The following is a 22,806-nucleotide window of genomic DNA, read 5'->3' on the forward strand; positions in this document are numbered from 1 at the left end:
ACAAGGGTTTAACCCATTGCGCCACTAGTGGGATGAAGTCTCAAGAATTTTCTAAAGAGAGCTTCTTAAATCGAATCCATTAATAATCAAATCCAAAGTTGCAACTAAAAGAGGAAATGGAATAGATTCAGTCAAAAGAAGGACTAGAACACATTTCCCAACTTTTCTACAATGGTTTGCGTGCAGTTTCTGTTTAGACCAATTTTTTATCATTCTACTTCAGTTTGGGCCCCTCGTCCAACCCTTTATTTATTTATTTATTTATTTATTTATTTATTTATTTATTTATTTATTTATTACAACATTTGTATCCCTCCCTTCTCAACCAAAAGGGGACACAGGGCAGCTTACAATAAAACACACGTATATAAAAATATAAAATACAATACAAATCAATTAAAATAGTTAACTAATTAATTACAGCAACATTTATAAAATACAATACTAAATAGCAGATAGACGCAATCAGATCTAAAAATACGAGTCTATCAAATTGAATTCCAGCACACATTATAATACTTAATGCTGCTAGTGTGGTTCGAAGGCCTGGTCCCACAACCAGTTCTTAACTTTCCTACGAAAGGATAAGAGGGAGGGAGCCTGCCTAACTTCGCTTGGGAGGGCGTTCCATAGGCAGGGAGCCACCACTGAAAAGGCCCTGTCTCTCGTCCCCGCCAGCCGCACCTGTGAGGCTGGCAGGAGCAAGAGCAGGGGCTCACCTGAAGATCTTAAACTTCGAGGTGGGTCATAGCGAGAGACACGTTCGGACAGATAAGCTGGGCCAGAACCGTTTCACCCTTTCACTCTTCAACCCTTTCATTTCCCTCCACCTAGCTTATGCTCCAACAAAATTTCAACCACGGGAAGACCTAAGTGCCAATTCACCCCTTCTCTGCTCCACATATTTGCAATACTGATTAACCAGACAAAAAGATAAGAAATTGGCTCTACTTTTAGACATTAAGGTCTTTATCTGCCTACCTTGCATGGTTATGCAAAGCAGAAGGTGGGGCTGAATTCAGCTAAAATTAATAAAAAGCAAGAGGGCTCAAAAGAAGTACAACAAGTGGCAATTTGGCAAACACCATCATGGAGCTGTCTGAAGCCGTCACTCTCTTTCTTGTCATCTGCTTATCTTGCATTGCTTTCTTATCACTTAAGAGAAAAATATCAAACAAGGGGAGGCTTCCCCCAGGACCCACTCCCCTGCCTCTGATTGGGAATTTCCTACAGATCAAGTCATCTGAAACCCTAAAATCTCTTGTGAAGGTGAGTGAATGCCCCTGGGAAAACAGCATTGGCATATTGGCTATAAGGGCAAACCTAAGGAGACTATCAGGATTAATTGTAGCTATCTCCTTACGCCTCTCCCTCTTCCATGCCTTTTCTTTAAAAAGTCTCAGTGCAAGACTGGAGTTATCATTAAATAAAATGAACCTATTAAGTCATCAAGGAAGGGAGGGGGGCACCACAGAAAATTTCCATTGCTGGCGTGACCATTGACGATGTGGTGCCAAATAGCCAATGGTGCTGCTGAATCAGGTACCACATCAAGGGGAATCATAGAATCATAGAATCATAGAATAGTAGAGTTGGAAGAGACCTCATGGGCCATCTAGTCCAACCCCCCGCTAAGAAGCAGGAAATCGCATTCAAAGCACCCCCGACAGATGGCCATCCAGCCTCTGCTTAAAAACTTCCAAAGAAGGAGCCTCCACCACAGTCCGGGGGAGAGAGTTCCACTGTCGAACAGCCCTCACAGTCAGGAAGTTCTTCCTAATGTTCAGGTGGAATCTCCTTTCCTGTAGTTTGAAGCCATTGTTCCGTGTCCTAGTCTGCAGGGCAGCAGAAAATAAGCTTGCTCCCTCCTGCCTATGACTTCCCTTCACGTATTTGTACATGTCTATCATGTCTCCTCTCAGCCTTCTCTTCTGTAGGCTAAACATGCCCAACTCTTTAAGCCTCTCCTCATAGGCCTTGTTCTCCAGACCCTTAATCATTTTAGTCGCCCTCCTCTGGACGTTTTCCAGCTTGTCAACATCTCCCTTCAACTGTGGTGCCCAAAATTGGACACAGTATTCCAGGTGTGGTCTGACCAAGGCAGAATAGAGGGGGAGCATGACTTCCCTGGATCTAGACGCTATTCCCCTATTGATGCAGGCCAAAATCCCATTGGCTTTTTTAGCTGCCGCATCACATTGTAGGCTCATGTTTAACTTGTTGTCCACGAGGACTCCAAGGTCTTTTTCGCACACACTGCTGTCAAGCCAGGCGTCCCCCATTCTGTATCTTTGATTTCCATTTTTTCTGCCGAAGTGAAGTATCTTGCATTTGTCCCTGTTGAACTTCATTTTGTTAGTTTCGGCCCATCTCTCTAGTCTGTCAAGATCGTTTTGAATTCTGCTCCTGTCTTCTGGAGTGTTAGCTATCCCTCCCAGTTTGGCGTCATCTGCAAACTTGATGATCGTGCCTTCTAACCCTTCGTCTAAGTCATTAATAAAGATGTTGAACAGAACCGGGCCCAAGACGGAGCCCTGCGGCACTCCACTTGTCACTTCTTTCCATGATGAAGACGACGCATTGGTGAACACCCTTTAGGTTCGTTCGCTTAGCCAATTACAGATCCACCTAACCGTAGTTTTGTCTAGCCCACATTTTACTAGTTTGTTTGCCAGAAGGTCGTGGGGGACTTTGTCGAAGGCCTTACTGAAATCCAGGTACGCTACATCCACGGCATTCCCTGTATCGACCCAACTCGTAACTCTATCGAAAAAAGAGATCAGATTAGTCTGGCATGACTTGTTATTGGTAAATCCGTGTTGACTATTAACAATGACCGCATTTGTTTCTAAGTGTTTGCAGACCACTTCCTTAATGATCTTTTCCAGAATCTTGCCTGGTATTGATGTGAGGCTGACCGGACGGTAATTGTTTGGGTCGTTCTTTTTACCTTCTTGAAGATAGGGACCACATTCGCCCTCCTCCAATCTGCTGGGACTTCTCCCGTTCTCCAAGAACTCTCGAAGATAATTGCTAGTGGTTCTGAAATAACTTCCGCTAGTTCCTTCAATACTCTTGGATGTAGCTGATCTGGCCCTGGGGACTTGAATTCGTTTAGAGTGGCCAGGTGTTCCTGGACAACTTGTTTCCCTATTTGGGGTTGGATTTCCCCCAATCCTTCGTCCATTCCATGTTGCTGAGGTTGAAGATGGCTTTCTTTTTGTGAGAAGACCGAGGCAAAGAAGGCATTAAGCAGTTCTGCCTTTTCCCTATCCCCTGTCACCATCACCCCATCTTCTCCTTGCAGTGGCCCTATCGCCTCCTTTTTCTTCCTTTTTCTACCAACGTAAGCAAAAAAACCTTTTTTGTTGTTTTTTATGTCCCTGGCAAGCCTGAGCTCATTTTGCGCTTTAGCCTTGCGAACCTTTTCCCTACAGGTGCTGGCTATACGTTTGAATTCTTCTTTGGTGATTTCTCCCCTTTTCCACTTCTTGTGCATGTCACTTTTGAGCTTTAGCTCAGTTAGAAGTTCTTTGGACATCCATTCTGGCTTCTTTGCATTTGTCTTATTTTTCTTCTTTGTTGGCACTGTTTGCATTTACGCCTTGAGTATTTCACTTTTGAAAAACTCCCATCCATCCTTAACTCCCTTGTTTTTTAATATTGGTGTCCATGGGATGCCGCTCAGTAATTCCTTCATTTTTTGGAAGTCAGCTCTCTTAAAGTCCAGAATGCATGTTTGACTTGTCTTAGATTCAGCATTTCTTTGTATTGCAAACTGCAGGAGCACATGGTCACTTGCCCCTAAGGATCCAACCACTTCAACTGTATTGATCAGGTCTTCCACATTTGTTAAGATTAGATCAAGAGTTGCTGATCCCCTTGTTGCCTCTTCTACCTTCTGGACCATAAAATTGTCTGCAAGGCAAGTAAGGAATTTGTTGGACTTTGTACTCTTGGCTGAGTTTGTTTTCCAACAGATATCGGGATAATTGAAATCGCCCATGACTACTATATCTCTTCTTTGTGCCTGTTTGGTCAGCTGTTGACAGAAAGCTTCATCAAGTCCTTCATCCTGACTCGGAGGTCTGTAGTAGACACCCACGACAAGGTCTTTTTGAGTCCCGGTTCCCTTGATTCTTATCCAGATGCTTTCAAGCTGGTTTCCCGGATTACAGTCTTGCATTTCTTCTGCAACGTAACTGTTTTTGACATATAAAGCTACTCCCCTTCCTCTCCCCTTTGTTCTATTTCTGTGAAAGAGGTTATAGCCCTCAATGGTTAAATTCCAGTGATGGGAGTCATCCCACCAGGTTTCAGTGATGCCTATGACATCGTATGTGTGCTGCTGTGCTAAGAGTTGGAGTTCGTCTTGCTTATTTCCCATGCTCTGAGCATTAGTGTAAAGACATGTAAGCCCCTGTGACCTCCCCTTGAGCTATTTATTTGGGATTATTGTGCTCTCTGTACTTGGTCCTTGCCAAAGGAAAAGACTTTCAATTAGAAAAAGTATGAGAACACTTTTCAAATGTTACTTTGAAAAACAACATTTTATTTTACAGTTTATTACTATATTTTGCATTACATATATACAACACAATATTGTGTTTAACATTTCTAAAGATCTTAATTCAATTCTGCTTCAATTGCATCTTGCTGTCCCTCCCAAGTATCGATAGGGCACAGATATCTATATCAAAATGCTATAAGAATGGTATATATATATATATATATATATATATATATATATATATAAACAACTTCAATGTATATACTCTCATGCAGGTTTAAATGTGTGTATTATAGTATGCTAGTATTGTTGAGTATTTTCTTAGTCCCAACTGGGCACTATCTTATTATGTAATATATAAAGCAAAACACACATCAATCTCCAACTGAAAACAGTCCACAAATATGGTGTATATACAAGTACAATTATACAACCTGATTATGTAACATACATCAATCTCAACGGAAAACAGTCCACAACTATTGTGTGTATACAAACAAAACTATGCAACAACAAGTAATCCCGGGTACAATGCCTCGTTTCGGGAAGTCCTTCTTCAGGTTGTGGATATTTATGTTAGATCTTAAACAGTCTTTTGATGTATGGTAATTTTCTTCTTACTGTGATTCTCAGAATCTTCTACAGTATGTTGTGGATATATTGCTGTCTCTTTTAATCTTAATTACTTACTTGGTCCTGCTTCAGTTCAAGGCCTATCCATGTTGTCAATTTACGTCGTTACGCTTGCAGGGCTCTGTGTTTTTTCAAAGTCGCAAGTGATTACGATATTGGATTATGTGATTTTAATAATTTTAATATTGAAATGTTCTTAGCAGTTGTTTTAATATATATGTTTTATTTGTCAGAAATGTGTTGTATTATGTCAAATTGTGCCTTTCTGTGCACCGCTCTGAGTCCCGTTCAGGGTGAAAAGGGCATGATATAAATATGGCAAATAATATTAATAGTAATAATAGTAATTAGAAATGCAAAAAATCATTGTCAATAGCTCATTCTTGAATTGCCCCCCCCCTTGAAATTCAATTACCCCTTTATAGGGTGTGTGTTGGGAAGCAGGGCTGTAGAGGATGCTTGTCCTCACTTGCATGGGCAAAACATTCTAAGATTAACATTACTATCTGGAAGCATCTGGAAAATCCTTTCCAAGTTTAAAGTAATAAAAGCAGGGCAATTACCAGGATTACAAGAAGTAATTAGAGAATGAGCCAAAGGTGAAGAAGCAGAAATGTAGTCTATGTACAAGGGTTACCCATTTTGAGCCAAAGGCACCATAAACACAGTGCATTACGTATTATTTGTTAACTAACAGGTATATATCCTGCCTTTCTCTCCCAAGAACATGAACTTCAAGCAACTGCAGGTTACTCCTTTTGGGGATGCAGCAGATATTCTTGCAGTCCCCCCCCCCCCCCCAAAAAGGAGAAAAGCAGCTAGGGATGTATGAAGTTACTAAATAGGAAAACCTTCTATGGGAAAAGAATCAGACAAACAAAACAAAGATCCATCCTGTGTACTATATTGGTGGAGTAGCTGCATTTGAGAAGGTCACGAGATGGAGACTCCACCAATTAGCTGTTCTGCGTTGTCCACATATCATAATAGCAAGTACATTGCTTCTATATTTTGAAACTCCAGTGTGGTCTGATCATAAGAAGCGTCTCAAAGACTCCCTTGTTTCTTGGAGTTCCTTCAAGATCCTTTATGCCAGGAGATAGCCATTATGTAAAAAGTAAACCAAATTTTTTCTACTTTTCCTATGCAGCTGAGTGAAAAATATGGACCTGTCTTCACTGTCTACTTTGGGATGCGGCCAGCGGTGATCTTATGTGGACATGATGCTGTGAGGGAGGCCCTGGTAGACAAGGCTGAAGAATTCAGTGGAAGGAAAACTAATCTTACCCTGGAAACGACTTTCCAAGGATATGGTGAGGACTATCTCCATGTCTTGAGATCATCAATGTTTCTCAAATTGTGGTCCTCCAGGTGTTTTGGACTTCAGCTCCCAGAAACCCCAGCCATCTTACCTGCTGTTAGGAATTGTGGGAGCTGAAGTCCAAAACATCTGGAGGAGCACAGTTTGAGAAACTTTGATCTAGGGAGACTCTTCTTTCTTTGTCCAGGCTGTGGAACTCTTTTTCTAGAGAGGCTGGACTGGCATATTCCTTGTTGTCTTTCTGAAGCCAAATGAAGATTTCTCGTCAAGCAATCCTTTGAGAACTAATTGCTCAGAAGGAAAGATCATAGAATCATAGAATCATAGAATAGTAGAGTTGGAAGAGACCTCATGGGCCAGCCAGTCCAATCCCCCACTAAGAAGCAGGAAATCGCATTCAAAGCACCCCCGACATATGGCCAGATCCTTTCAGAATCATAGAATCATAGAATCATAGAATAGTAGAGTTGGAAGAGACCTCAAGGGCCATCTAGTCCAACCCCCCGCTAAGAAGCAGGAAATCGCATTCAAAGCACCCCCGACAGATGGCCATCCAGCCTCTGCTTAAAAGCCTCCAAAGAAGGAGCCTCCACCACGGCCCGGGGGAGAGAGTTCCACTGCCGAACAGCCCTCACAGTGAGGAAGTTCTTCCTGATGTTCAGGTGGAATCTCCTTTCCTGTAGTTTGAAGCCATTGTTCCGTGTCCTAGTCTGCAGGGCAGCAGAAAACAAGCTTGCTCCCTCCTCCCTATGACTTCCCCTCACATATTTGTACATGGCTATCATGTCTCCTCTCAGCCTTCTCTTCTGCAGGCTAAACATGCCCAGCTCTTTAAGCCTCTCCTCATAGGGCTTGTTCTCCAGACCCTTAATCATTTTAGTTGCCCTCCTCTGGACGCTTTCCAGCTTGTCAGCATCTCCCTTCATCTGCGGTGCCCAAAACTGGACACAGTATTCCAGGTGTGGTCTGACCAAGGCAGAATAGAGGGGGAGCATGACTTCCCTGGATCTAGACGTTATTCCCCTATTGATGCAGGCCAAAATCCCATTGGCTTTTTTAGCTGCCGCATCACATTGTAGGCTCATGTTTAACTTGTTGTCCACGAGGACTCCAAGATCTTTTTCGCACACACTGCTGTCAAGCCAGGCGTCCCCCATTCTGTATCTTTGATTTCCATTTTTTCTGCCGAAGTGAAGTATCTTGCATTTGTCCCTGTTGAACTTCATTTTGTTAGTTTCGGCCCATCTCTCTAGTCTGTCAAGATCGTTTTGAATTCTGCTCCTGTCTTCTGGAGTGTTAGCTATCCCTCCGAGTTTGGTGTCATCTGCAAACTTGATGATCGTGCCTTCTAACCCTTCGTCTAAGTCGTTAATAAAGATGTTGAACAGAACCGGGCCCAGGACGGAGCCCTGCGGCACTCCACTTGTCACTTCTTTCCATGATGAAGACGACGCATTGGTGAGCACCCTTTGGGTTCGTTCGCTTAGCCAATTACAGATCCACCTAACCGTAGTTTTGTCTAGCCCACATTTTACTAGTTTGTTTGCCAGAAGGTCGTGGGGGACTTTGTCGAAGGCCTTACTGAAATCTAGATATGCTACATCCACGGCATTCCCTGTATCGACCCAACTCGTAACTCTATCGAAAAAAGAGATCAGATTAGTCTGGCATGACTTGTTTTTGGTAAATCCGTGTTGACTATTAGCAATGACCGCATTTGTTTCTAAGTGTTTGCAGACCACTTCCTTAATGATCTTTTCCAGAATCTTGCCTGGTATTGATGTGAGGCTGACCGGACGGTAATTGTTTGGGTCATTCTTTTTTCCCTTCTTGAAGATAGGGACCACATTCGCCCTCCTCCAATCTGCTGGGACTTCTCCTGTTCTCCAAGAACTCTCGAAGATGATTGCCAGTGGTTCTGAAATAACTTCCGCTAGTTCCTTCAATACTCTTGGATGTAGCTGATCTGGCCCTGGGGACTTGAATTCGTTTAGAGTGGCCAGGTGTTCCTGGACAACTTGTTTCCCTATTTGGGGTTGGATTTCCCCCAATCCTTCGTCCATTCCATGTTGCTGAGGTTGAAGATGGCTTTCTTTTTGTGAGAAGACCGAGGCAAAGAAGGCATTAAGCAGTTCTGCCTTTTCCCTATCCCCTGTCACCATCACCCCATCTACTCCTTGCAGTGGCCCTATCGCCTCCTTTTTCTTCCTTTTTCTACCAACATAAGCAAAAAAACCTTTTTTGTTGTTTTTTATGTCCCTGGCAAGCCTGAGCTCATTTTGCGCTTTAGCCTTGCGAACCTTTTCCCTACAGGAGTTGGCTATACGTTTGAATTCTTCTTTGGTGATTTCTCCCCTTTTCCACTTCTTGTGCATGTCACTTTTGAGCTTTAGCTCAGTTAGAAGTTCTTTGGACATCCATTCTGGCTTCTTTGCACTTGTCTTATTTTTCTTCTTTGTTGGCACTGTTTGCATTTGCGCCTTGAGTATTTCACTTTTGAAAAACTCCCATCCATCCTTAACTCCCTTGTTTTTTAATATCGGCGTCCATGGAATGCCGCTCAGTAATTCCTTCATTTTTTGGAAGTCAGCTCTCTTAAAGTCCAGAATGCGTGTTTGACTTGTCTTAGTTTCAGCATTCCTTTGTATTGCAAACTGCAGGAGCACATGGTCACTTGCCCCTAAGGATCCAACCACTTCAACTGTATTGATCAGGTCTTCCACATTTGTTAAGATTAGATCAAGAGTTGCTGATCCCCTTGTTGCCTCTTCTACCTTCTGGACCATAAAATTATCTGCAAGGCAAGTGAGGAATTTGTTGGACTTTGTACTCTTGGCTGAGTTTGTTTTCCAGCAGATATCGGGATAATTGAAATCGCCCATGACTACTATATCTCTTCTTTGTGCCTGTTTGGTCAGCTGTTGACAGAAGGCTTCATCAAGTCCTTCATCCTGACTCGGAGGTCTGTAGTAGACACCCACGACAAGATCTTTTTGAGTCCCGGTTCCCTTGATTCTTATCCAGATGCTTTCAAGCTGGTTTCCCGGATTACAGTCTTGCATTTCTTCTGCAACGTAACTGTTTTTGACATATAAAGCTACTCCCCCTCCTCTCCCCTTTGTTCTATTTATGTGAAAGAGGTTATAGCCCTCAATGGTTAAATTCCAGTGATGGGAGTCATCCCACCAGGTTTCAGTGATGCCTATGACATCGTATGTGTGGTGCTGTGCTAGGAGTTGGAGTTCGTCTTGCTTATTTCCCATGCTCTGAGCATTAGTGTAAAGTTCTGTACTGTTTACAGGTGATGCAGTTTTTAGAAATGCATACACCTGCCCCTCCACATTTGTGAATTTTACATTTGCAGATTTGATTATTCATGGATTGGATTTTTTTTTCGTGTCAGGAGCAACCGGAGTTGCTTCTGGAGTGAGAGAATTGGCCGTCTGCAAGGATGTTGCCCAGGGGACGCCCGGATGTTTTGATGTTTTACCATCCTTGTGGGAGGCTTCTCTCATGTCCCCGCATGGAGCTGGAGCTGATAGAGGGAGCACATCCGCACTCTCCCCAGGTGGGATTCGAACCTGGCAGCTTTCAGGTCAGCAACCCAACCTTCAAGTCACTTAGTCCACTACGCCATCTGGGGGCTCCCATGGATTGGATTAATCCATGAATATGTGATGTTGGCAGGACCTTGATAGCAGTCAAAGGCACTCACAAGATAATCTTGGAGATATCTTTAATGCCAGGTTACTACATTACAGCAGAGTTATGACTAAAGAAAACATGGGAAAACATTCAATTCAATGCCTCCCTAAAACCCCACCCACTCAGTTCACTAAAATTTTTCAGACAACCTCCAGTTCCAGTCTGAGCTGGTTCACATTATTAGCCTCTTCCTAGGCTAAGCCCAAATCATCAGTCTCTTTCCCATGATGGGCCTCCAAATGTTTTGCATTCAACCTTGGTGGAACTAATGGCATGGAGGCACTCTGGTGTCCCAGGACTTCATCAGGATCCTAGGATGCTTCCACGCCATCTTCAAGATGGAGCCACGCTGGACATCACACAATATCATGTGACTACCAGTGGAGGACACCCCCAACTGAGGTAGAAGCATCATTGGATGCTTCCCCCAGAACACGGGAGGCTTCCCATGTAGTGCTGGCTCCAATAGAGCCAGCATGGGGCCTTTCTACCAGGGTGACACTTTTCCCATTGATGGAGAATGTGTCACCAAGAGGGAGCTGTGCGTGATGTGACTGATTCACCCCGCTGCCCCTCTTTTTTGTTCCAGGGGCCAGGCAAAGCGGAATGCTTCACCTAGCCTTTTTGATAAAGCCCTCAAATGCATCAGATCAGAATCCATGACAGAATAATCAAATCCCATGGGACTCTACAGTCAACTTCTGCCAGAGTTGTGCTAGAAGGTCTAAAGATTCAAGGATCTAAAGATACAGCACAGCTCTGTGGCCAACATCCATAGGCATTGACCCCAGAATCACACTGTAGGACCTTAAGCTTCCTAGAGAGGTGTAAAAAATAGTAGTATCTTAATCTTATTTTTCCACTTTCATGACAGTTCTGCACTCCTAGCCCCGTGGAATGTGGAGAGCTGATGGTCTATTTTAGCTCCTTGTATTCTAACAATAGTTTGATTTTAAAAAAAACTTTTATATGATATGAAATTTAGGTGGAGCTAAATCATCTCAGCTTAATCTTGTGATAATAGTTCATATACTTTCTGCTCTTTCCTGGCTGTCATGCAATTTCTTTCATGATTCCTTCAGGGGAAGCATTTTCCAATGGGGAGCGTTGGAAGAAATTGCGTCGATTCACTCTCTGTGTCCTGAGGGACTTTGGGATGGGAAAAAGATCCATCGAAGAGCGAATCCAAGAGGAAGCCCAGTTCTTGCTAGATGATTTTAGGAAAACCAAGGGTGAGTAAATGAAGTTGTTAGGGTAGGGCTGTTTTGTATCTCTACAGCAAAAGAACCCTATGCTCTTTTTCTATTGTGGAATGATATTTTAAATTGTAAGTCGCTCGGAGCACTCTGGTGGAGAGCGACTAATTAAGAAATAAAGTGAAGTGAAGTGAAGTGAAGTGAAAGACAAGACTACTCAGGGGTCCAAATGGCTATAATAACTTTGGGACTCAAGAAAGATAAAAGAAAACTAGGATGCAATGGGGATTCGTGGCATATTGACCCAACATGGGATGGAGGTGGAAAAAGCAATGAAAAGAGTAGGGGAAATGAATAAAATGAGAAGCATTTCCTCATTTCTAAGTGAGTGGGAAAACACAGAGGAGGGATATCATTTCTCCTATTCAAAAAAGTGGTAACCTGTGTAATGTAGACATCGATGAGAGTCTGTACATCAGATGATGGATTAAGGTTGGCGTATTAGCCCATTATTCCACATTTCCTCATGTATTGTGAGGCATCTTCTAAACCAGCTTTTCCCCAATCTGATGCTAGCTCTCTGGATGTGTTGGATTACATATACCACAATACCCAGATACATTGAGGGCACCAGTTTGAATGAGGATGTTCTAGTCAGCAGTACTCCAAGTACTAAAACCAAGGTGTGCTTTCAACACCTTGAGTGGAGTGACTTCTCACCCTGTTTCTCTCTTCTTGTGTTTTAGAGAAGCCCTTTGACGTCACCTTTTTCCTCAGTCGAGCTGTCTCCAATGTCATTTGCTCCATCGTCTTTGGTAATCGCTTTGACTACGAGGACAAGAATTTCCAAACCCTCGTAGAGATGGTGAACAGCAGCTTTCGAGAAATAAGCACAGCTCAGGCTCAGGTATCCCAAATTCCTCTCCTTCTGCCAAGTAGAAAAAGTTGATCTGCTGGTAGGAACCTGTTGTCTGGGGAATGGCTTTCCATTGCAGAAATCTTGAACTGGAATGGATATTAAGATGACAGACCTTACCTTGACTTGACATATAAAGATACAGCTATGGATAGATACATATAAGGTAGTGCTATCCTAAAAGTTAAAAGCTTCCGGCACATTCTTATGAATCGAAGAGTGCACCTAGCCACCTACACTCTAGAACAGTGGTTCTCAACCTGGGGTCCCCAGATGTTTTTGGCCTTCTACTCCCAGGAATCCTAACATCTGGTAAACTGGCTGTGATTTCTGGGAGTTGTAGGCCAAAAACGTTTGGTGACCCCAGGTTGAGAACCACTGCTCTAGAATCAACAAGCTTCACACCACTTTGACTACACGGCTCAGTGCATTAGAGTTTATTCATCCAGGTGCTCTTCCTGTTCCTTTGAGTATTCCTTCATCTAATTTCCTATTTTCTTTACATTTCCATCTACTGTTTCTCCTCTTTTCTCTTTGGGAAACATTCTCTTTCACACCCTCTTACTGAATTTCCATAGTGTTCAGCTCTAATTTCTCTCATTTGCAGCTCACAATAACACCAGGATTGAAACCTCCAGGATGTTATTCAATGTTCTCATTTCTTTTTTGGCTGCACACATTTCTGTAATTCATATATTTACACTTAGCCCTCATATCCATGGAATCCATATCCACAGATCCAACCGTTCACATTTTGAAAATATCCACCTCCAAAAAATAATAATTCTAGTAATCAAACCTTGATTTGATTTTGCCATTTTATAGAGATGACACTATTTTAGAACATCACTGTATATGAAGAAACATGAGTATCCACAGATGTTGGTATTCACAGGGGTCCTGGAACCAACCCCAAGTTGTCTTCAGCTTCCATGTCTCATCACAAAAGTTTATTGACTGGTCCAGGAATCTCTGCTGTCAGGGATCCCTTGACCACTCTCTATTCTTATGCCAAAGTTGCATTCTCTGCTACCTGCAATATTTATGCATAGACTATTCACCAGACATTAGACCTGCAAAGTTGTATGTGTAAGTGAAGTCTACTCTAAAGAAAAATGCAGTCTTTGTTGCCCACCTGCTACCATCTCCAGAAATCCTCCTCAGGGAAATTTAAAGCTACTTATATCACAGAGGAGTAAATTTGCAGGTCACTTGTTTGGCATGACTTCTTTCTCCTTGCAGTTATACGACCTTTATGAGAGCTTTCTAAAGTACTTTCCAGGGCCCCAAACCAAGAACTATGACATTCTGAAAGTCATTAGAGCCTTCATTTGTAAGAAAGTTAAGCAGAATCAAAAGACTTTGGACCTCAACGCTCCCCGGGACTTCATTGACAGCTTCCTCATCCAGATGGAAAAGGTATCATAATCACAAAGTCCTGGGGAAAATTAGTAGAATCAATATCTTAATTTAAAATAGCTGGGAGCTGCACTATGCAAATCTGTTGGCATTGCTGCAGAATGTTCTGTGAATGATCGGGAACAATGTTTTCAAATTTAGTTACCAGCCCGAGTTTTGCTAAGACACCACCAACATTAGTCTCAGGGCCCTTTATACAGCCATATAAAACAGAATATCAAGGCGGAAAATCCCGCAGTATCTACTTTGAACTGGGTTATCTGAGTCCACACTGCCATATATTCCAGTTCAAAGCAGAAAATGTGGGATTGTATTCAGATGTGTGGAAAGGAGCCTCACTCTATGGGGGGGGGGGGTAACCATATGATTTTTCAGTTTCCCATCAACTTAGCCAGATTATCTGAGATGTATAGATGTGTCTTGACTTATATTGAGTTTGCACCTTCTTCCCTCTGTGTCCTTCAACTTTTATCTTCCTTGGTATGGCTACTGTGCTTCATTTGAAATGGTGATAGGACTATGCTGATTGAATCAGTGGGCCACTGGTGGAAACTGTCGCCCAGAGCCCCACATCACCCGCATTGATGCTTTGCCCATCACACAGGGGAAAGTGCTGCCGCGTAGCTTCCCCCTATGCAATCGCCCCATTGTAAGCAATGGGACCATGGAAAGCCTCCTGTCTTTGTTTGTGTTTATCTGTCCCATTGTATATGGTTGTAAATGTTTGCCTATGTAGTGCTGTAATCTGCTCTGAGTCACCTAGGGGAGAAGGGCGGAGTATAAATAAAGTGTATTATTATTATTATTATTATTATTAATAATAATAATAATAATAATAATATTTTCTATTTTCAGGAAAAGGAAAATCCCTCTACTGAATTTTATATGAAAAACTTGGAGTGTACTGTCCTAAACCTGTTCCTTGCTGGGACAGAGACAGTCAGCTCCACCCTGAGATATGGGTTTCTGCTTCTGTTGAAATATCCTGAGGTGCAAGGTAGGAAAAGGTTAATGTTACATATATTTTCAAATTCTCTAGATGCAGTCATTATAGTTTTATTGGTTTCAAAGATCAGATTGCTTAGGTTTATCTTCTGGAAACAAATCAGTGAGCGTAACCTTTTTGAGCGTATATGGAAACTTTTAAATCACCTTTAAATCAGATGAGATTTTGGATAAATTGTTCTGTTGAAGATATGACTAATAAATGAGACAACTGAGTTAAGAGTAATGTATTAATAAGAAGAGTGGCAGGGAAGTCGTTTGTAAATGTCTTGGCCCCGGGGAAGGGAAGGAGGGTGGAGGAGATGAAAGCAAGATGTTAATGATGTTTTATAATTAACAGCTTAGCACAGTGGGCTAAACTGTAGTGTTGCAGAAACTCCTGCCAATCAAAAGGTCGGCAGTTTGAGCCCGGGTTGGGGTGAGCACCTGCCGTCAGCCCCAGCTCACCTGCTCACCTAGCAGATCGAACGCAGAAGTGCGAGTAGATAAATAAGTCCTACTTTTGGCAGGGAGGTAATAAAGGACATCAATCGGGATGATGTCTAAGAATGACAAAATCTCCTTGGCATGGAAAATGGAGCGACAGTACCACCCCCCCCCCTCCCATGGCCAGAGTCAAGCACAGCCTTCAATATGCCAAAAATAAGATGGCAAATGCCTTCTTATTTGTGTATTGTCTGTCCTTGTTAATTGTGTAACGGAATTGAATGCTTGCCGTATGTGTGTTCTGTAATCCTCTCTGAGTCCCCTCGGGGAGATAGAGCAGAATATAAATAAAGTATAGTATTGTTGCTGTACTGTGGAATTGCAGGTACTGTACTGTGAAAATTTCATTAACACACTTTGGGAAATAATTACACGAATATGTTTGACAGAAAAAGTGCATGAGGAAATTGACCGAGTGATTGGACAGAACTGCATCCCAAACATGGCAGACCGCAACCGGATGCCATACACAGATGCTGTAATCCATGAAGTGCAGAGATGCGCCGACCTCATCCCTATGAACCTGATCCACATGGTCACCCGTGACACTGAATTCAGAGGATACCTCATCCCTAAGGTAGAGGTGGCAGTGGGGTATGGCTTATATTGCACAAATGCTTAGAAATCCTGCTACAGCTTATTTTATGGGTATGTCTTATGTTTGGGGAAACAGAGTAGTATCATGAACCTTAGTCAGAGCATTAGTAGGTTAATATCCTAGTAAATAATGTTTCAATTTTTAAAAACTTTTTGTGACATCATAATCAAAACTAGGATGAGTTATGAAACCATAAGTTCTAGACCAGCTTGGCGATAAGAAATAATTGGACAGATTACAATAATGGTGAATCATAAGAATTAAATTTCATAGGTCACTTAGCCTGTTGGACCATATAGTTCAACATCACCTCAACCTCTGAAATCAGGAGAAATGCACTGTATCAAGTAGCAGTAATTGTAAGAGTTCTAGTATGTTTACATGATCTGCTTAAATGGAGATCACAGACCACCAACAATTGGACAGGCACCTGAGGCCTTCTGCTCTGAATCCTAATAGTGTTTTTCCTGAGTCTTTGCAGTTCTGGCTTCAATTCTGTTTTTCTCTTCTGTCCCAGGGAACAGAGGTCCACCCGTTGCTGAGCACAGTTCTGAATGACCCCACAAAGTTTAAAAACGCCCATATTTTCAACCCAGAGAACTTCTTGGATGAGAATGGGTGCTTCAAGAAGAACGATGCCTTTATTCCATTCTCTTCAGGTACAGCCCTCCTAAGCAAAGAGTGGGGTGGTATCCTACCTCTGAACCTAGGTTCTGAATAGACAATCACTATTGTTAAACATCAAGAAAACCAAAATCATGGCAACCAGACCGATTGACAACTGGCAAATAGAAGGAGAAAACATGGAGGCAGTGACAGACTTTATATTTCTAGGTGTAAAGATCACTGCAGATGCAGACTGCAGCCAGGAAATCAGAAGACGTTTACTTTTTGGGAGGAGAGCAATGGCCAACCTTGATAAAATAGTGAAGAGCAGAGACATCACACTGGCAACGAAGGTCCGCATAGTCAAAGCAATGGTATTCCCCATAGTAACCTATGGATGCGAGAGCTGGACCATAAGGAAGGCTGAGCGAAAGAAGATAGACGCTTTTGAACTTTGGTGCTGGAAGAAAATCCTGAGAGTGCCTTGGACCGTGAGAAGATCCAACCAGTCCATCCTCCAGGAAATAATGCCTGACTGCTCACTGGAGGGAAGGATATTAGAGGCAAAGTTGAAGTATTTTGGCCACATCATGAGAAGACAGGAAAGCTTGGAGAAGATCATGATGCTGGGGAAAATGGAAGGAAAAAGGAAGAGAGGACGACCAAGGGTGAGATGGATGGACGGTATCCTTGAAGTGACTGGCTCGACCTTGAAGGAACTGAGGACGGTGACAGCCGACAGGGAGCTCTGGCGTGGACTGGTCCATGAGGTCACGAAGAGTCGAAAACGACTGAATGAGTGAGACGACGACAACGATTGTGATTCTCAGGGTCTACAGATGCACTTAGTCCCTGCCATGAATTTATCTAATCCCTGAGAGAATCTAGGGGTGGTTTTTCTGGTTGTAAGGAATAGGATGTGCAAATCGAGAAAATACATCACACAAGGCCACTGACATTTGCTTCCTACTTACCCTTCTTGAACTGAGAATATAACACAGAATATAACACGACTATCACTGCACACAATCTCATCACAGTCTGGGGGAGAGAGTTCCACTGCCGAACAGCCCTCACAGTGAGGAAGTTCTTCCTGATGTTCAGGTGCAATCTCCTTTCCTGTAGTTTGAAGCCATTGTTCCGCATCCTAGTCTGCAGGGCAGCAGAAAACAAGCTTGCTCCCTCCTCCCTATTACTTCCCCTCACATATTTGTACATGACTATCATGTCTCCTCTCAGCCTTCTCTTCTGCAGGCTAAACATACCCAGCTCTTTCAACTGGTGCAATCTGCTCTGAAAGTTATCTTAGCTGATGGCCATCACAGTATCTAGAGGAAACAAAATTAATAACATACAAACATGAAAAAGGGGGAAATCCCCAAATCTCTATTTCATTAAATGATCCCCAAGTGCTAATATGGTGTTCCCTCGCTACTTCACGGTTCACTTTTCACTCCCTCGCTGTTTCGCAGGTTTTCAATTAACATTAATGTAAACATTCATTTCACTGTTTCACAGGGTTTTGCGGTGTGCAAAGGATTTTGGAAGGGGGGAAAGGGAGAAATAAAGGGAGAGGGGGGAAGGCAGGGAAGGATTGGAAATAAAAAAGGATTATTTAGCTTCCATTCTTCTTCTCTGCCACTGTACTGTATATTGTAACTGCTAAAATAAAGTACAGACTGCATTGTAGTAAGTGGTTTGTGGTTTGCTCTCCTCCACACATATAATAAATATAGTGTCCCTACTTCGCGGATTTTCACTTATTGCAGTGGTCCTAGAACGTAACCTCCGCAATTAGGGAGGAAACACTGTATTATGATAGAAGGACAAAATGTCTCCTGTACACTTCTAAACAAGTTTCAGCCATGTCTAGAATTATGTGTGAATAATTCTCTTGCCATCTGCAGAATCATAGCTTGGATTGGTTGCTATCTCATTTATTGGATGCCAATGGAATTCCATGCATAGTGTGTACCCACTCTGTCTTTCCATGGAATTTTATTCTTCTACACAAAAGAATGAAAAAGTGGGATATGAAAACCAGTATATGGGAGGGGGGGGGGGTAAAAATAGAAAGCAATGTCTGGGCTCCCCCTAAGATTCCATATCAAGAAAATGTAATGTTCAATAAATATCTCATATAGTCACTTCCCAGGAGATGTCCATATAAAAAGCTCTTCTTGTCTATCCTTCCCTGCTGATGATTCTGTTGGTTTCTTTGCTCTTTCAGGTAAACGGATATGCCTGGGCGAAACCTTGGCCCGTATGGAGCTTTTCCTCTTCTTCACCACCATTCTGCAGAGCTTCTGCCTGAAGTCCATTATCCCCCCTGAGGACATTGACATCACCCCCCAGGAGAGTGGCTTTTCCAAAATCCCACCCCTCTACCAGTTGTCCATCATCCCACGCTGAGAGAAAGAAACAGAAGAAGACCAAACTTTGGATGCCCTGGTAGAAAACTAGGAGAGTCATCAGCATTCTTAGTATTCCATTGCCAATCTATTTCAGCTTTTCCTATGTCCTCCTTCATCCAGAGATTTCAATATCTCTTGAATTTTATCTCTGTCTAGAGCAGTGGTCCCCAACCTTTGGATCTCCAGGTGTTTTGGTCTTCCAACTCCGAGAAATCCCAGCCAGATTACCAGCTATTGGGAACTGTGGGAGCTGAAGTACAAAACACCTGGAGGCTCAAAGGTTGAGAACCACTGGTCTAGACATGGGTCCTGAAACATTTTAAGTGGAGGATCGTTTCATAGTCCTTCACACTGTTGGGGGGCTGGACTATGATGAAATAGTCCAAAATTAGGATTGTTGTTGTTGTGTGCCTTCAAGTCATTTCAGACTTAGGTCAAACCTAAGTCTAAGGTTTAGGACAGGGGCCAGGTAAATGAACATGGAGGGCCACATCTGTCCCACGGGCCTTAGTTTGGGGACCCCTGGTTTAGATCATAAAGTTCATGCAGATATCCAGATTCTGTTGGACAACAACTCCCTAAAGCTCTAGCCAGCATATCTATGTATGATATAAGCTGGGAAATACAGTCCACCAATTTTTGCAGGGTCTGATCTGTCTGTTGGTCCTGTCTATATATCTATATATATAAAAGGGTAATGAAATTTCGGCCTAGGACAAAACAACAAAACTGCACATCCCAGAAACACTAAATTTGGCAGCACAACCCCTCATCCATGCCTCTACGTTCATACAACAAAAAGAAAAGAAAAATAAAGTCCTAATTAGAGGGAGAGGAATAATTGTTTTTATCCAATTGCTGCCAGTTAGAAGGCTAAGCTCTGCCCACTGGGTCTCCTAGCAAACCACTCAGCCCAGGGGACAGGCAGAATTATGCCTCACTTAGGCCTCTTCCACACTGCCTATAAAATACAGATTATCTGATTTGAACTGGATTATATGGCAGTGTAGACTCAAGGCCCTTCCACAAAGCTATATAACCCATTTATAACGGACTTAATACCCTTTACCTTAACTACCACCAATTCCTCAATACTTTATTTCCCATACCACCATACTTCGCCACAGCAACGCATGGCCAGGCAAAGCTAGTATATATATATATATATGCAATCTCCTGTTTCGATAGATATAGATAGATAGATAGATAGATAGAGCAAGCTAAGGTTGCATTTTTTTAAAAAAAAACACACACACACACACACATTCACATTTGCTTTTGGACTTGTGTTTTATTAATAAGTCATCCATTATTTCATCAACTCAGATGACACTCTGTCTCTCCAGTAGTTTTCAAAGAGTAGGCGAAATGTCAGTAAACACCATGGCATATGCTCTAAAGTAAAGTGCAATCCGATCAGTGCACTTGGATAGATGCCATGAAATCAAGTAGAGCAGTGAATTATTTTCAGAATTAGTCATACTTAGAATCCATTGAAACCACCAGGATTTTAAAAAGAAAGGACTGCTAAAAGTCAACAGCTGTTTCCTGATTATATAGGCCAATGTGTCCATTTTTTTTTATAGCTAGACATGCTGCTATAGCTAGACAGGCATCATGTTGACAGAAAGACTACCAGAATCTCTGCAGATGCCTGTTGTTGCAATGTCATGTTGAGAGACTGTGCTGCTTAAGTGGTAGGTTGGGGTTAGAAAGACATATTGATAGAACTATAGCTTCATAATTCAACCTGTTAAAATCAATGTAGAGGATGTATAAATAATCAATATCAGGTCAGAAGGAAGAATAGAAGAATAATGTAATAGGAAGGAAGAACGGAATTATATATGAATGTCTCCAACCCAAGGGACGGGAAGTCACTAAATTGGGAGGGGTGGAAGGAGCGGAGAGTATAACCAAATCCGAATATTTATAGGTGTTGAGAAATATTGTATTGGTTCATATATACATGTACTTATTTCACGGTTTTTTATGAATATATAAATTTAAAATAAAAAACATATTAAGACCCAAAATGTAGTTGGCTATTGCAACATAGGAACTTCTCCTGATGCAACATCTCTGCTATTCTTTTCAACATGTATGGCGATTCTGTACCAACATTTCTGGGTGCATTTGTCTTTGAAATAAACACTGTTACCAAACAATATCTTATAAAGGCTTGATCCTTCATTTTAAGGTAAAGGTTTCCCCCTGACATTAAGTCTAGTCATGTTCGACTCTGGGGGTTGGTGCTCATCTCCATTTTTAAGCATTGTCCATAGATGTCTCCAAGGTCATGTGGCCGGCATGACTGCATGGAGCGCTGTTACCTTCCTGCTGGAGCAGTACCTATTGATCTACTCACATTTGCATGTTTTCAAACTGCTAGGTTGGCAGAAGCTGCAGCTAACAGCGGGCACTCACTCCGCTCCCTGGATTCAAACCTGTGACCTTTTGGTCTGCAAGTTCAGCAACTCAGCGCTTTCATACACTGCACCATCAGAGGCTTTATTTTAGGAAGGGCATAAATAAGCTGGAATAACTTCAAAGATAGGCAACAAGGATGATAAGAGGCCTAGAGATAAAACCTATGAGAACAAGTTGAAGGAGCTGGGCATGTTCAGGCTGGTGAAGAGAAGGTCAAGGACATACATGATTGCACAGAGTTGGTAAGGTGAACAAAGGCAGGTGAAAACAATGTGTTTCTTTTATGGTGTTGTTCAGCCCTTTTCTTCCCAGGAATTTTGATATCATAGAAGTCCAAAAGCAACTTCTGTTTCCATTTACTAGCTACAGTAGTTTCCTAGAAATCATTCCAGAAGTTCCTCAACCTTCCCTAGTTTTGGTTGACAGTCCCCACCAATCCATGATCTCGTGTGGCTCAGGATTGTCAGTTAGGGAAGGGACATTATGCCCATGCCACATTTTTGCATAATCCATTTAAGCCACTTTTTTCAATTGGCACAATGGGTAGTTGGGGAACCAACTCCACAAAGAGGTATAGCATTACATGCCATTCTCCGGTCAGATACTCCTATTTTTACATAGGCTTTTGGTCTCCATCCGCCCTTTGCTTGCTAATGCTTGTGAAATCGAGCTAGAATTTGGAGGTCCCCTCCCAATAGAGAGAGAGACCTGAGACCCCCTCAAAACGGTTTGTTACCTCTGGCGAGAAGGAGAGAACTACTAGAATCAGAATTACCCAGTTCCCAATAAATCTCACCATAGGCTGAAGAAAGAGCACTGAGATGTTTAATGTGATCAAGCTGGAAAGGATGTCAAAGCACGATCATTCGGCAAGCCGATATATCGTACAACAGAATACAGCACACTTTATAGCAAAGAAATGGGGCGGCAAGGTTTGAATTTCCCGCCCCGCCTCCCTCAGCCAGCTTCATGCTGATTGGTCATCTTCATCAGCTGGAATGGAGGCACGAATGCCTCGCCCAATCATAGAGATAGCAGCGCTTCGGCTTCTTAACCAATCAGGAGCTAGGAGGCGGCCTGAGCCGCAAACAAGGGCTGCTGAGTGGAATGAATCAATGGGTCTAATGTGTACTTGATGGGCGCCGATTACTTCAAGAGTCCTCAAGGCACCCAAGGATTATTTCTAGCAATGGAAATATACATATTGGGTCTGACGTGACCATCAAATTCCGGTTTTTCTAAAGGCTGGGTATGGGGACAGATGGGTGAGTTCTTTGTCAGGGGTTTCGACCAAGTTCATTGACAAAAGGAAAAGGCAGTTGGGGCGATCTTGGCTTTCCGAAGGCCGATCGTCCCATATCTGAATATGACAAGGAAACCAGGTGGACATTTCCCCTCGGGCAGTCCTGCTCTGAGACCCAAAAGGGAAGCCCATTGTTCATCGTTCATGCAAAAGTATTTTGATGGAGTCCTTTGTGAGGGGATTATTCCTCCCTTGAGAATGAGGAGATCTTCCAGCAGCTGGGTTCAAACAGAGGTGGCTCTTAATATTTCATACTGTAGTTCA

The 22,806-nt window shown here is 42.6% G+C and overlaps 1 protein-coding gene across 1 annotated transcript; it reads left to right on the plus strand.

The window, feature by feature from the left end:
- The first annotated feature begins 970 nt into the window (after window positions 1-970).
- Window positions 971-20,977, plus strand: LOC100556646 (cytochrome P450 2G1). The gene is made up of 9 exons (XM_062962122.1): window positions 971-1,269; window positions 6,294-6,456; window positions 11,252-11,401; window positions 12,112-12,272; window positions 13,524-13,700; window positions 14,556-14,697; window positions 15,581-15,768; window positions 16,307-16,448; window positions 18,626-20,977. The coding sequence occupies exons 1-9, from the start codon at window positions 1,090-1,092 to the stop codon at window positions 18,805-18,807; spliced, it is 1,485 nt and encodes a 494-aa protein (XP_062818192.1). The 5' UTR covers window positions 971-1,089; the 3' UTR covers window positions 18,808-20,977.
- The last annotated feature ends 1,829 nt before the right edge of the window (window positions 20,978-22,806 follow it).

The sequence above is a fragment of the Anolis carolinensis genome, unplaced genomic scaffold (genome assembly GCF_035594765.1).
Source record: "Anolis carolinensis isolate JA03-04 unplaced genomic scaffold, rAnoCar3.1.pri scaffold_10, whole genome shotgun sequence".
Taxonomy (NCBI): Eukaryota; Metazoa; Chordata; class Lepidosauria; order Squamata; family Dactyloidae; genus Anolis; species Anolis carolinensis.

What these genes read in the sequence shown, in the direction of transcription:
- LOC100556646 (XM_062962122.1), top strand. Translation starts at nt 1,090, where the DNA reads ATGGAGCTGTCTGAAGCCGTCACTCTCTTTCTTGTCATCTGCTTATCT. An exon ending in CCCTAAAATCTCTTGTGAAG is followed by an intron (nt 1,270 to 6,293) that starts GTGAGTGAATGC and finishes TTTCCTATGCAG; the next exon opens with CTGAGTGAAAAATATGGACC. An exon ending in GAGGATACCTCATCCCTAAG is followed by an intron (nt 15,769 to 16,306) that starts GTAGAGGTGGCA and finishes CTTCTGTCCCAG; the next exon opens with GGAACAGAGGTCCACCCGTT.